General features: G+C 47.0%; 2 protein-coding genes across 6 annotated transcripts in view; one reads left to right on the forward strand and one right to left on the reverse strand.

Moving 5' to 3' along the window:
* Positions 1–15055, reverse strand: part of CCDC47 (coiled-coil domain containing 47) — a 70610-nt gene extending 55555 nt beyond the window's left edge. The window contains exons 1-5 of the mRNA XM_063959513.1: positions 14957–15055; positions 5472–5772; positions 4733–4843; positions 4291–4465; positions 4002–4123 (exon numbers count right to left, since the gene is read on the reverse strand). Of these exons, the coding sequence (XP_063815583.1) occupies positions 4002–4123; positions 4291–4465; positions 4733–4843; positions 5472–5756 (693 nt within the window). The 5' untranslated portion in view covers positions 5757–5772; positions 14957–15055. The remainder of the gene's footprint in view (positions 1–4001; positions 4124–4290; positions 4466–4732; positions 4844–5471; positions 5773–14956) is intronic.
* A 39-nt stretch (positions 15056–15094) lies between these two features.
* The window catches only part of STRADA (STE20 related adaptor alpha), an 81918-nt gene continuing 81255 nt past the window's right edge, over positions 15095–15757 (forward strand). For 2 of the 5 annotated variants that reach the window (XM_063959514.1, XM_063959515.1), the window contains exon 1: positions 15096–15185. The gene's annotated coding sequence lies outside the window, so the exon portion shown is untranslated. Of the gene's footprint in view, positions 15186–15757 lie in introns of all 5 variants that reach the window. The other 3 variants (XM_063959519.1, XM_063959520.1, XM_063959521.1) reach the window with 3 other exon arrangements.

Consider the following 15757-nt stretch of genomic DNA (forward strand, 5'->3'; position numbering starts at 1 on the left):
TGGTACACCCACGGTGTTACCAGAGCGTCCACAGCTATTGCCTGAGGGTCCCTTGACCTGGCGCAATATCTGTCCAGTTTTTTGTTGAGGCGGGACGCCATCATGTCCACCTTTGGTTTTTCCCAACGGTTCACAATCATGTGGAAGACTTCTGGGTGAAGTCCCCACTCCCCCGGGTGAAGATCGTGTCTGCTGAGGAAGTCTGCTTCCCAGTTGTCCACTCCCGGAATGAACACTGCTGACAGTGCTATCACATGATTCTCCGCCCAGCGAAGAATCCTTGCCACTTCCATCACTGCCCTCCTGCTTCTTGTGCCGCCCTGTCTGTTTACGTGGGCGACTGCCGTGATGTTGTCCGACTGGATCAACACCGGCTGACCCTGAAGCAGAGGTCTTGCCTGACTTAGGGCATTGTAAATGGCCCTTAGTTCCAGGATATTTATGTGAAGTGACGTTTCCATGCTTGACCACAAGCCCTGGAAATTTCTTCCCTGTGTGACTGCTCCCCAGCCTCTCAGGCTGGCATCCGTGGTCACCAGGACCCAATCCTGAATGCCGAATCTGCGGCCCTCTAGGAGATGAGCACTCTAACCACCACAGGAGAGACACCCTTGTCCTTGGAGACAGGGTTATCCGCTGATGCATTTGAAGATGCGATCCGGACCATTTGTCCAGCAGATCCCACTGAAAAGTTCTTGCGTGGAATCTGCCGAATGGAATCGCTTCGTAAGAAGCCACCATCTTTCCCAGGACCCTTGTGCATTGATGTACTGACACTTGGCCTGGTCTTAGGAGGTTCCTGACTAGGTCGGATAACTCCTTGGCTTTCTACTCCGGGAGAAACACCTTTTTCTGTACTGTGTCCAGAATCATCCCTAGGAACAGCAGACGTGTCGTCGGAATCAGCTGCGATTTTGGAATATTTAGAATCCATCCGTGCTGTCGTAGTACTACTTGAGATAGTGCTACTCCGACCTCTAACTGTTCTCTGGACCTTGCCCTTATCAGGAGATCGTCCAAGTAAGGGATAATTAAGACACCTTTTCTTCGAAGAAGAATCATCATTTCGGCCATTACCTTGGTAAAGACCCGGGGTGCCGTGGACAATCCAAACGGCAGCGTCTGAAACTGATAGTGACAGTTCTGTACCACAAACCTGAGGTACCCTTGGTGAGAAGGGCAAATTGGGACATGGAGGTAAGCATCCTTGATGTCCAGAGACACCATATAGTCCCCTTCTTCCAGGTTCGCTATCACTGCTCTGAGTGACTCCATCTTGAACTTGAACCTTTTTATGTAAGTGTTCAAGGATTTCAGATTTAAAATGGGTCTCACCGAGCCGTCCGGCTTCGGTACCACAAACAGCGTGGAATAATACCCCTTTCCCTGTTGTAGGAGGGGTACCTTGATTATCACCTGCTGGGAATACAGCTTGTGAATGGCTTCCAATACCGCCTCCCTGTCGGGGGGAGACGTTGGTAAAGCAGACTTCAGGAACCGGCGAGGGGGAGACGTCTCGAATTCCAATTTGTACCCCTGAGATACTACCTGCAGGATCCAGGGGTCCACTTGCGAGTGAGCCCACTGCGCGCTGAAATTCTTGAGACGGGCCCCCACCGTGCCTGAGTCCGCTTGTAAGGCCCCAGCGTCATGCTGAGGACTTGGCAGAAGCGGGGGAGGGCTTCTGTTCGTGGGAAGAGGCTGTTTGCTGCAGTCTTTTTCCCCTTCCTCTGCCCCGGGGCAGATATGAGTGGCCTTTTGCCCGCTTGCCCTTATGGGGACGAAAGGACTGAGCCTGAAAAGACGGTATCTTTTTCTGCTGCGAGGTGACTTGGGGTAAAAAGGTGGATTTTCCAGTCGTTGCCGTGGCCACCAGGTCCGATAGACCGACCCCAAATAACTCCTCCCCTTTATACGGCAATACTTCCATATGCCGTTTGGAATCCGCATCCCCTGACCACTGTCGCGTCCATAATGCTCTTCTGGCAGAAATGGACATCGCACTTACTCTTGATGCCAGAGTGCAAATATCCCTCTGTGCATCTCGCATATATAGAAATGCATCCTTTAAATGCTCTATAGTCAATAATATATTGTCCCTGTCCAGGGTATCAATATTTTCAGTCAGGGAATCCGACCAAGCCACCCCAGCACTGCACATCCAGGCTGAGGCGATTGCTGGTCGCAGTATAATACCAGTATGTGTGTATATACTTTTAAGGATATTTTCCAGCTTCCTATCAGCTGGTTCCTTGAGGGCGGCCGTATCAGGAGACGGTAACGCCACTTGTTTTGATAAGCGTGTGAGCGCCTTATCTACGCTAGGGGGTGTTTCCCAACGCGCCCTAACCTCTGGCGGGAAAGGGTATAATGCCAATAATTTTTTAGAAATTAGCAGTTTTTTATCGGGGGAAACCCACGCTTCATCACACACCTCATTTAATTCATCTGATTCAGGAAAAACTACGGGTAGTTTTTTCACACTCCACATAATACCCTTTTTTGTGGTACTTGTAATGTCAGAAATGTTCAAAACCTCCTTCATTGCCGTGATCATGTAACGTGTGGCCCTACTGGAAAATACGTTTGTTTCCTCACCGTCGACACTGGAGTCAGTGTCCGTGTCAGTGTCTGTATCGACCTGAGGTAACGGGCGTTTTATAGCCCCTGACTGTGTTTGAGACGCCTGTACAGGTATTAACTGATTTGCCGGCTGTCTTATGTCGTCAACAGTCTTTTTTAAAGTGCCGACACTATCACGTAATTCTTTCCATAAGACCATCCAGTCAGGTGTCGACTCCCTAGGGGGTGACATCACTAACACAGGCAATTGCTCCGCCTCCACACCATTTTCCTCCTCATACATGTCGACACAGCGTACCGACACACAGCACACACACAGGGAATGCTCTGATAGAGGACAGGACCCCACTAGCCCTTTGGGGAGACAGAGGGAGAGTTTGCCAGCACACACCAGAGCGCTATATATATACAGGGATAACCTTATATAAGTGTTTTTCCCTAATATAGCTGCTGTATATATTAATATGCCAATTTTGTGCCCCCCCCTCTCTTGTTTTACCCTGTTTCTGTAGTGCAGGACTGCAGGGGAGAGTCAGGGAGCCTTCCTCCAACGGAGCTGTGAGGAAAAAATGGCGCTTGTGTGCGGAGGAGATAGGCTCCGCCCCTTTTTCGGCGGCCTTTCTCCCGCTTTTTTGTGGAAAACTGGCAGGGGTTAAATACATCCATATAGCCCAGGAGCTATATGTGATGTATTTTTAGCCATTTAAGGTATTTTCATTGCGTCCCAGGGCGCCCCCCCCCAGCGCCCTGCACCCTCAGTGACCGGAGTGTGAAGTGTGCTGAGAGCAATGGCGCACAGCTGCGGTGCTGTGCGCTTCCTTATTGAAGACAGGACGTCTTCTGCCGCCGATTTTTCGGACCTCTTCACTCTTCTGGCTCTGTAAGGGGGCCGGCGGCGCGGCTCCGGGACCCATCCATGGCTGGGCCTGTGATCGTCCCTCTGGAGCTAATGTCCAGTAGCCTAAGAAGCCCAATCCACTCTGCACGCAGGTGAGTTCGCTTCTTCTCCCCTTAGTCCCTCGATGCAGTGAGCCTGTTGCCAGCAGGTCTCACTGAAAATAAAAAAACCTATTTAAACTTTTACTCTAAGCAGCTCAGGAGAGCCACCTAGATTGCACCCTTCTCGTTCGGGCACAAAATCTTAACTGAGGCTTGGAGGAGGGTCATAGGGGGAGGAGCCAGTGCACACCAGCTAGTCCTAAAGCTTTTACTTTGTGCCCAGTCTCCTGCGGAGCCGCTATTCCCCATGGTCCTTTCGGAGTCCCCAGCATCCACTAGGACGTTAGAGAAATATGCTTAGAGAGCACTAACCAATCAGAGTTCGTATTCCATTACATTAAAAACTCTGTTATCCCTGTTTAAAAAGTTATGCGCTCTCTACATCTTCAGATGGCAAGTTATACTGTAAATGACAGCACCTTAAGTTGGATCAGCATGCCCTCGCAGCACAGTCGCCCTGAGCACCAAAGGTTGTAGATGTGTTCATTCTCCTGGTTCAGTTTCCCAGTGCTCACTGCATCCTTACTTGTCCCATCGTCACCTACAATAAGTAGAGACGTTATAGTGTGGTTCTAAACTGTTCAGGTTTACCATCTGTCTTAAGAGTACTTAATATTGTCCTGCCTCCCTGTAGTTAACAAACAGATACCCACTGACAGTTGTAGAGAAAAGTATGCTATTGTAAGGGATATGAGAAGCGGTACTCACCAACAAGGGAGAAGTTACTCTCCAGAAGTTCCCGATGAGAGTTGAACCATGCCTGTGCCAGACGGCTGTTCTTGTTCTTGCCAATAATGTAGTTCATGATATATGCCAAGAGCCCAGTTACCATTAAGATCTCCATGTAATAGCTCTCCCAACTATTCTGCAGGTGAGCAGGGACCTGGCAGAGGGGTCATATAATCAAATTAATCCAAATACAGTGAAAAATATGCAATTTATTAAAACTGTTCAAAGGTGTAAGTTTACACAACTATGCTTGTTAATACACCACTATAGGTATGTACTGCATGGCTATGAAGGAGAGAGTGTAGTCTGACTAGCTGTGATAAAACACAATACACCGATGTACATTGCAGTGAGGAGAGTCTTCATCTCCCACAATATGGAAGCTTTCTTTGCTGGGTCACAGGTATTATATGGGACTTACATCCACAATTGTAATGGGGTCTTTGTTCTTCAGGGGACTTCCTGTATCAATTTTGTCTTCATAACCTTCAAACTCTTCATCATCATATGGCTCATTATCTGTGTCACTCTCCTGTGGGACATAGGGATGGATTTAGTGGCTCAATAATGTGGATGGCATCATAAAAGCAGCTGAGAAGAACTTGCAAAGTTTCTAAAAAGGTTTCTTTTTGCAGATATAAAGTATATAATTAGAATATATAGAATGCAGGATTTGTTTTTGGACTGGAGATATTTTCAGACAAATTCCAGGAGGTAGAATTACATAATTTAAGATGGTAGATTAGACAAAATACAGTTTTACTAACTTGTTATCAGAGACATACTCTGGATTCACTGACACGAACGCCACATAACCCCTAATATATATTATGGTACATAAGTGTGCTGTTAGTGGCAAAAAGCTAACAGCAATATCTACAAAATTATACTAAATACATAGCACCTTCAATGTAGTTTATATACCTACAATACTTGCCAACACTTCTAAATAATAGAATAAGTTCTATAAAATGTCCCACATCTCAGTGAAAGGTTGATTTTTTATTTCATTCTATAATACCCATATCAGCATTCTCCTGCTCTCCATACCAGAGAGACTATGGTTGTATACAGATTAAATAACTAAGAACAGTTTTAAAAAAAACTTAGGACTTTAAGTGGTATTTGATTTCATAAATAAAATTCATAGGAAATCTTACTTGTCCCTCCGCATCCAGTTCAAATTCTTCCTGTCCCTCCACCTCTACTGTGGCTTCCTCGTCATCTTCCTCCTCCTCCTCCTCGTCTTCTTCTTCTTCTTCATCAGGAGGTTGCTGGTGGGGTGTGTGTACAGTGGTGGCCTCATCTGCTGTATCTTCAAACTCTGCAAAGTCATTGTCATCATATTCTGCCACATCATCACTATCATCAAACTCTTGGAACTTGGCACTGGAGCTGGTAACCAGTAGGAGGAGGGTGAACAGCAGGAGGCGTAAGGGCCACATTCTCTCTGAAAAAACTCTGAAGAAATGAAGGATGAAGGACAGGAAGGAGATAAGATGGCATCCTCATATCTAGGAGTTATGGTTTCACCGACTTATGGACTAAATTATGAAACATGTCTTAACATATGTGGATGGTACCTGGTTATTGATCAAGGCATGTAGCAAATTAGATATCCTTGGTTATTATTACTAGCATTTGTTTATATAGCACCAGAGTTTCAGTACAGAAAAAAACGCTTATAGGTTTTGTCTGAACTGTGTGGAGGGAGGTAAATTGGGAAGTTAAAATGGTGGTTCAGGAACTTGTTAATTTGCCTGAAGAAGTGAATTTTCAGGGAACAGTACAAGGTTTGGAGGTTAGAAGAAAGTCTTGTTATGGAGGCCATTACACAGAGTTGGTGTAGTCCCTCATCTAAGCCTACTTGTAAAACAGTAAAGTAGGCATGGTAGCAGGAATTGGAAAGCTGGAACACTGTGTGCACACCACACTATATACACACCTGGTATATTATATATGACAGACGTGCACTAAAGGTTTATACACACGGTGAGATTTGGACTTATTTGATTCTCACTGTGTGATTTGGACTATGGTCGGTATCTCAAGCCTAGATAGACTGTGCTTGCGATATTGGCTAAGTGCGATTTTGATTAAGTGCCAATTTTGACTATCCTTTTATACTAGTCAAAATCGACTTGCCTGCACAGTCCATCTAGGCTTGCGATACCGACCCCGCAGGACAGCGCATTGGGATCAAATCAAAATCGCAAGGTGACTTTCACCTTGCAATTTTTACTTCATAGTCGAAATCTCACTGTGTGTACCCCTAGCCTTCAGGATCTGGGCCTCAAGGGACACACTGGAAAAACTACTGGAATCAACAGAACCAAGCCCTGGCTCAGAAGATATTCTACAATAGGCTGATGTCAGGAAGGCATGCTGGGGGCATGGGCACCAGTCCTGCTCGTGATCACACTGTCCTTGAGTCAAAATTGGACTGAATACTAATGGGCCTGTCATTCAAGGCCAATTAAGTCTAGGTCAGGGCAGTCATAACCAACATGTATGGAATGAATGACTTCAGATAAAGAAGAGCATCCTGCAAAGACACAATCCTGGTGGAAGCCAGTATTCACCCAAGTACCTGTCTTGGAGAATAGACACCAAACAGGGCCAACAGAGTCCACCCTAGTAAACTGATATCCTTAAGAATGGAACTAGGAAAACAATCACTGACTGTACTGCAAAGACACAACAAAAGAGATACAGCCGCTGGGACCAGAGTGGAGTCAGAAACGTAGCACAGATACTAAAACCCCCAAACTGGAAGCAGCAAACAGAAGTTGCAGGAGGGGTGACTCTGAAGCAGCGCCAAGATGAAGACATTCCAAACAGGAAATAAGTGTGATGCGAAGCTAACTGCATAAGGACACCATTATAAGCTATACCTGAAGCTACAGAGAGATTAATAGGAGGCCCAGAACGGGATATAAATTTCCAACTCCTAAATGTGAGCAGCCAGAAGGGATTTGAAGGCAAATGATTTTTGACATTCTAAGATGCAAAGATGCCTCCAGACCAGAGCATTCCTACTGTGCTCCTGTGAGTGACCAACTGGACCCTACATGAACTTCCCACGGATGCAGGTGTTCAGCAACTGCAAGGTGAGGCTAGAGTCCGAGAAAGGGTACATATAAACCTGCATCTTCTGGAAATCCTAATACATAACAGGAGGGAGTGAATTGCAGACAAATGCTGGTCATCTAGTAGGGTCAACTAGAAGCTTCACTTGGTGTGGGAACTAGATGTCCTACAGCAGGGGACTTAATTCGTGTAAGTAAACCAAAAAAAAGCAAGTAAAAAAGTGCTATGTAAGGGGAGCAAATATATTTATATTTTTTAGTGCAGGGTAAATACTGGCTGCTTTTGCATGAAGCCCACAAATGTTAGACAGCTTTATTATTATGCTGCAATTTAGATTTCAGTTTGCACACACCCCACTGCGTGTTACATCTACCTCACCTGCTCTAAAGTAGCCAGAAGAGGGAGGATCCCTTAAACACCTCACTACTAAATTCTAAAACTGGCAAACCAGGTATTGGAGACTGGCCGATGAAGCTCTCCATGCATCCGTATCCAGGAAATTATTGTGGAGATGTATTATAGAGGCAACCTTTACTGCTCTCTTAGAGGCTGCCATGCAATCATAATAGTTTACATATACAGATATGTATCAGGTTCTAGTGTTACGGTATGTGACTTAACAAGACAGGAAACTACCAGCAATGTTGCTTTAAAAAGAAAAAAAAAAAAAAGATTTTACTCACCGATAAATCTATTTCTCGTAGTCCGTAGTGGATGCTGGGACTCCGTAAGGACCATGGGGAATAGCGGCTCCGCAGGAGACAGGGCACAAGAATAAAAGCTTTAGGATCAGGTGGTGTGCACTGGCTCCTCCCCCTATGACCCTCCTCCAAGCCTCAGTTAGGATACTGTGCCCGGACGAGCGTACATAATAAGGAAGGATATTGAATCCCGGGTAAGACTCATACCAGCCACACCATTCACACCGTACAACTCGTGATCTGAACCCAGTTAACAGTATGATAAACGAAAGGAGCCTCTGAAAAGATGGCTCACAACAATAATAACCCGAATTTTTGTAACAATAACTATATACAAGTATTGCAGACAATTCGCACTTGGGATGGGCGCCCAGCATCCACTACGGACTACGAGAAATAGATTTATCGGTGAGTAAAATCTTATTTTCTCTGACGTCCTAGTGGATGCTGGGACTCCGTAAGGACCATGGGGATTATACCAAAGCTCCCAAACGGGCGGGAGAGTGCGGATGACTCTGCAGCACCGAATGAGAGAACTCCAGGTCCTCCTCAGCCAGGGTATCAAATTTGTAGAATTTAGCAAACGTGTTTGCCCCTGACCAAGTAGCTGCTCGGCAAAGTTGTAAAGCCGAGACCCCTCGGGCAGCCGCCCAAGATGAGCCCACTTTCCTTGTGGAATGGGCTTTTACAGATTTTGGCTGTGGCAGGCCTGCCACAGAATGTGCAAGCTGAATTGTACTACAAATCCAACGAGCAATCGTCTGTTTAGAAGCAGGAGCACCCAGCTTGTTGGGTGCATACAGGATAAACAGCGAGTCAGATTTTCTGACTCCAGCCGTCCTGGAAACATATTTTCAGGGCCCTGACTACGTCAAGCAACTTGGAGTCCTCCAAGTCCCTAGTAGCCGCAGGTACCACAATAGGTTGGTTCATGTGAAATGCAGAAACCACCTTAGGGAGAAATTGAGGACGAGTCCTCAATTCTGCCCTGTCAGAATGAAAAATTAAGTAAGGGCTTTTATATGATAAAGCCGCCAATTCTGACACACGCCTGGCTGAAGCCAGGGCTAACAGCATCGACACCTTCCATGTGAGATATTTTAAGTCCACAGTGGTGAGTGGTTCAAACCAATGTGACTTTAGGAAACTCAAAACAACATTGAGATCCCAAGGTGCCACTGGAGGCACAAAAGGAGGCTGTATATGCAGTACCCCTTTTACAAATGTCTGAACTTCAGGCACTGAAGCCAGTTCTTTCTGGAAGAAAATCGACAGGGCCGAAATTTCAACCTTAATGGACCCTAATTTTAGGCCCATAGACAGTCCTGTTTGCAGGAAATGGAGGAAACGACCCAGCTGAAATTCCTCTGTAGGGGCCTTCTTGGCCTCACACCACGCAACATATTTTCGCCAAATGCGGTGATAATGTTTTGCGGTTACATCCTTCCTGGCTTTGATCAGGGTAGGGATGACTTCATCTGGAATGCCTTTTTCCTTCAGGATCCGGCGTTCAACCGCCATGCCGTCAAACGCAGCCGCGGTAAGTCTTGGAACAGACAAGGCCCCTGCTGGAGCAGGTCCTTTCTTAGAGGTAGTCCACCTTTGGTTTTTCCCAACGGTTTACAATCAGGTGGAAGACTTCTGGGTGAAGTCCCCACTCTCCCGGGTGAAGGTCGTGTCTGCTGAGGAAGTCTGCTTCCCAGTTGTCCACTCCCGGAATGAACACTGCTGACAGTGCTATCACATGATTTTCCGCCCAGCGAAGAATCCTTGCAGCTTCTGCCATTGCCCTCCTGCTTCTCGTGCCGCCCTGTCTGTTTACGTGGGCGACTGACGTGATGTTGTCCGATTGGATCAATACCGCCTGACCCTGAAGCAGGGGTTTCGCTTGACTTAGGGCATTGTAAATGGCCCTTAGTTCCAGAATGTTTATATGAAGAGATGTTTCCATGCTTGACCACAAGCCCTGGAAATTTCTTCCCTGTGTGACTGCTCCCCAGCCTCTCAGGCTGGCATCCGTGGTCACCAGGATACAATCCTGAATGCCAAATCTGCGGCCCTCTAGTAGATGAGCACTCTGCAGCCACCACAGAAGAGACACCCTTGTCCTTGGCGACAGGGTTATCCGCTGATGCATCTGAAGATGCGATCCGGACCATTTGTCCAGTAGATCCCACTGAAACGTTCTTGCATGGAATCTTCCGAATGGAATCGCTTCGTAAGAAGCAACCATTTTTCCCAGGACCCTCGTGCACTGATGCACTGACACCTGGCCTGGTTTTAGGAGGTTCCTGACTAGCTCGGATAACTCCCTGGCCTTCTCCTCCGGGAGAAACACCTTCTTCTGGACTGTGTCCAGAATCATTCCTAGGAACAGTAGACGTGTCGTTGGAATCAGCTGCGATTTTGGAATATTTAGGATCCACCCGTGCTGACGTAACACTACCTGAGATAGTGCTACTCCGACTTCTAACTGTTCCCTGGACCTTGCCCTTATCAGGAGATCGTCCAAGTAAGGGATAATTAAGATGCCTTTTCTTCGAAGAAGAATCATCATTTCGGCCATTACCTTGGTAAAGACCCGAGGTGCCGTGGACAACCCAAACGGCAGCGTCTGAAACTGATAATGACAGTTTTGTACTACAAACCTGAGGTACCCTTGGTGAGAAGGGTAGATTGGGACGTGGAGATAAGCATCTTTGATGTCCAGAGACACCATATAGTCCCCTTCTTCCAGGTTCGCTATCACTGCTCTGAGTGACTCCATCTTGAACTTGAACCTTTTTATGTAAGTGTTCAAGGATTTCAGATTTAAAATGGGTCTCACCGAGCCGTCCGGCTTCGGTACCACAAACAGCATGGAATAATACCCCTTTCCCTGTTGTAGGAGGGGTACCTTGATTATCACCTGCCTCCCTGTCGGAGGGAGACTTTGGTAGAGCAGACTTCAGGAACCGGCGAGGGGGAAACGCCTCGAATTCCAGTTTGTACCCCTGCGATACTACCTGTAGAATCCAGGGGTCCACTTGCGAGTGAGCCCACTGCGCGTTGAAATTCTTGAGACGGGCCCCCACCGTCTCTGAGTCTGCTTGTAAAGCCCCAGCGTCATGCTGAAGACTTGGCAGAAGCAGGGGAGGGCTTCTGCTCCTGGGAAGCGGCTGCATGGTGCAGTCTTTTTCCTCTTCCTCTGCCCCGGGGCAGAAATGAGTGGCCTTTTGCTCGCTTGTACTTATGGGAACGAAAGGACTGAGTTTGAAAAGACGGTGTCTTTTTCTGCTGATGTGAGGTGACCTGGGGTAAAAAGGTGGACTTTCCAGCCGTTGCCGTGGCCACCAGGTCCGATAGACCAGCCCCAAATAACTCCTCCCCTTTATACGGCAATACTTCCATATGTCGTTTGGAATCCGCATCCCCTGACCACTGTCGCGTCCATAATGCTCTTCTGGCAGAAATGGACATAGCACTTACTCTTGATGCCAGGGTGCAAATATCCCTCTGTGCATCACGCATATATAGTAATGCATCCTTCAAATGCTCTATAGTTAACAATATATTGTCCCTGTCCAGGGTATCAATATTTTCAGTCAGGGAATCCGACCACGCGACTCCAGCACTGCACATCCAGGCTGAAGCGATTGCTGGTCGCAGTATAACACCAGTATGTGTGTATATACTTTTTAGGATATTTTCCAGCCTTCTATCAGCTGGTTCTTTGAGGGTGGCCGTATCAGGAGACGGTAACGCTACTTGTTTAGATAAACGTGTGAGCGCTTTATCTACCCTAGGGGGTGTTTCCCAACGCGCCGTAACCTCTGGCGGGAAAGGATATAGTGCCAATAATTTATTAGAAATTAGCAGTTTTTTGTCGGGGGAAACCCACGCTTTATCACACACCTCATTTAATTCATCTGACTCAGGAAAAACTATTGGTAATTTTTTCACACCCCACATAATACCCTTCTTTGTGGTACTTGTAGTGTCAGAAATGTTCAATGCCCCCTTCATTGCCGTGATCATGTAACGTGTGGCCCTACTGGACATTACGTTTGTCTCCTCACCGTCGACACTAGACTCAGTATCTGTGTCTGGGTCTGTGTCGACCCACTGAGGTAACGGGCGTTTTAGGGCCCCTGACTGTGTCTGAGACGCCTGGACAGGCACTAATTGATTTGCCGGCTGTCTCATGTCGTCAACAGTTTTTTGCAAAGTGCTGACATTGTCACGTAATTCTTTAAATACGATCATCCAGTCAGGTGTCGACTCTCTAGGGGGTGACATCACTAACCCAGGCAATTGCTCCGCCTCCACATCATTTTCCTCCTCATACATGTCGACACACACGTACCGACACACAGCACACACACCGGGAATGCTCTGATAGAGGACAGGACCCCACCAGCCCTTTGGAGAGACAGAGGGAGAGTTTGCCAGCACACACCAAGCGCTATATATATATACAGGGATAACCTTATATAAGTGTTACTCCCTTTTATAGCTGCTGTTTTTATTATTAGCTGCCAATAGTGCCCCCCCTTCTCTTTTTTACCCTGATTCTGTAGCAGGTCTGCAGGGGAGAGTCAGGGAGCCGTCCTTCCAGCGAAGCTGTGAGGGAAAATGGCGCTTGTGTGCTGAGGAGATAGGCTCCGCCCCTTCACGACGTCCTTATCTCCCGCTCTTTTCTGGAAAAATGGCAGGGGTTAAATAAATCCATATAGCCCAGGAGCTATATGTGATGTATTTCTTTTTGCCAACCTAAGGTATATCTGTTATATTGCGTCTCAGGGCGCTCCCCCCCCCAGCGCCCTGCACCCTCAGTGACCGGAGTGTGAAGTGTGCTGAGAGCAATGGCGCACAGCTGCGGTGCTGTGCGCGACCTTAGTTGAAGACAGGACCGTCTTCTGCCGCCGATTTCACCGGACCTCTTCGCTCTTCTGGCTCTGTAAGGGGGCCGGCGGCGCGGCTCCGGGACCCATCCAGGCTGAACCTGTGATCGTCCCTCTGGAGCTAATGTCCAGTAGCCTAAGAAGCCCAATCCACTCTGCACGCAGGTGAGTTCGCTTCTTCTCCCCTTAGTCCCACGATGCAGTGAGCCTGTTGCCAGCAGGACTCACTGAAAATAAAAAACCTAAAATAAACTTTTATTCTAAGCAGCTCAGGAGAGCCACCTAGCCTGCACCCTTCTCGTTCGGGCACAAAACTCTAACTGAGGCTTGGAGGAGGGTCATAGGGGGAGGAGCCAGTGCACACCACCTGATCCTAAAGCTTTTATTCTTGTGCCCTGTCTCCTGCGGAGCCGCTATTCCCCATGGTCCTTACGGAGTCCCAGCATCCACTAGGACGTCAGAGAAACACCATATCAACCATTAACCGGATTGTTGCATTAGAATTACCACGTTGACCTGAGCATAACCTCTGAGAACTCAGGAATCAGAACTAAACATATGAAAGAATCAAATACATCCGTGTTCTCTCCAGCCTTTTTGTTTTTTTTGTTAGGCAGTCCACCCAGCACTGGTACAGCAACATGGCCGATAGTCGCCCCGCACTGTCATCAGCGCATTGCGACTTTTGGCTACAACAGTGTTGGACGTCATCAGGCTGGAGAGAAGAGATCTCTCCCCTGTATAAAAGGAAGGGTGGGGTGTCTGGTGGGAGCAGTTGCCCGTGAATATTGAAGAGCATAGTCCTCCTGCATCCACTCGCTTACGTGTTTGTTACTGGGGGGCATTCTGTTTAGTCAGCAAATGGGGACAGTGGGGTCTATTCATGAAGCAGTGAAAAGAGTGGAGAAGGGAGCCAGTGTAGAAGTTGCCCATGGCAACTAGTGCTGAGGTAACATTGATCAAGTGCATTCTATGAAATTATATGTAGCAGCTGATTGGTTGCCATGGGCAACTTCTCCACTGGCTCACCTTTCCACTGCTTCATGAACAGACCCCCAAATGAGAGAGCTGTTAAAAAATGCTTTGCATCCACAAAACAATTGGGTAGTATCTGGGCACTGTTACAAACATTTGCTAAGGCCACCACCCGGCTGGAAACATTTTCTGGGGAGAACATTGTATATCCAAACCATGTATTACATGCATCCCCTAGAGACAAATATTTTCCAACTCTCCTAGTCAAAATTAAAATAAATAAATAACTAAAATAAATAAATAGCTAGCCTACGGTATATACTTCTGGCTTCTAGGCTTAACACAATGGCTACTGAAGTCTAAAATCAATTTTGGTCCTCTAGGTCTCAAGACTATAAACAGATAGTCAAATCAAAAGGAAATTTAAAACCAGAATTATTCTTTTTATTTTATTTTTTACTGCACATATAAAAAAGGGCTAACGACGCCATTCTAGGGACAAAATTCTGCGCCCCAGTACACAAACAGGTGTTACAGGGCTGCAGCTGTCAGTCAGGATGACAGAGACAGGTGCACAGACAGGGCCATCTGCAGATTATGGAGGCTCATGTATAATGACAACTCAGTTTCAGTGATCCTGTGACACAGATAATGTATATATCCTATACAGATTGCATCATCGAGCCTATGCACCAGTGTGATACTAATGTATTCTGCCTATATATACACAGCAATCCTACCAGTGTAAAGACACATACAATATCAGTGACTCCACACACTATACTAGAGTAAGTGTACACACCACGTATACAGCCTGTGCACACAGTACAGCTAATCCTATGCACCAGTACAATACACACAGCTATACTGATCCTATACACCACACCAGTGTATGGAGACCACACAGCAGTAACTATTACAGGCAGCAGAGACATTATAGCTAGCTATAGGGGCAGCCATACACCCAGCCGGGCTGAGAGCCGGCATGATACATACATTGCGCTGCAATCAGACAGGTACTTCCAGCGCGACCTCACCCGACTCCCGTGTCCTACGTCTCACCCCACCCGCCCTACAATAATGGTCTAGGCCGCGCCGGAGGTGACGCAGGGACAGAGTGAGCCGGGTAACCGCCCGGACGCCCGGCCCCCTCCAGCATCATTTCCGGGACGTAGTGAAGGAAGCAGCGGGGAGAGACGGCCGGGCACAGCAGCTGCAGGAGGGGGTGTGTATTGTGTATCTACTGTATGTAGCTGACGCACTGTGTGTACTGATATGGAGACGCGGGCTTTTCTGTTTCTTTAATATAATATGTGTGGAACTACAGTTCCCAGCATAGCTCTGACTGATGGGCGTGCTAATGCGTACTTCTACAGTACCTGCATGATTGCTGGTTGTATGTATATATGTATAAGTACACCTTTATCTTACTTTTGTTATATTGCAGCACAGACGGTGTGATAGCATTACTGCCTCACAGCACTGAGGTCATGGGTTTTGTTCCCACCATGGCCTTAACTGTATGAAGTTTGTATGTTCTCCCCATGCTTGCGTGGGTTTTTTCTGGGTACTCTGGAGGATATACTGGTAGGTTAATTGTCTCCAAACAAAATGAAGCCTAGCGTGAGTATGTGTGTACATGTGGTAAGGAATTGGTGTGGATCGTTGGGTTGACACTAACTAGGTCAACAGTCATTAGATCAACCACTGTTGGTTGACAGTGACTAGGTTGTACATGAAATCGGTTGACATGGAAAAAGGTCAGCAAAAAAGAATTGGTGTAGTTTTTTTCGAAAA

Source organism: Pseudophryne corroboree, chromosome 3, assembly GCF_028390025.1.
Source record: "Pseudophryne corroboree isolate aPseCor3 chromosome 3, aPseCor3.hap2, whole genome shotgun sequence".
Lineage (NCBI taxonomy): Eukaryota > Metazoa > Chordata > Amphibia > Anura > Myobatrachidae > Pseudophryne > Pseudophryne corroboree.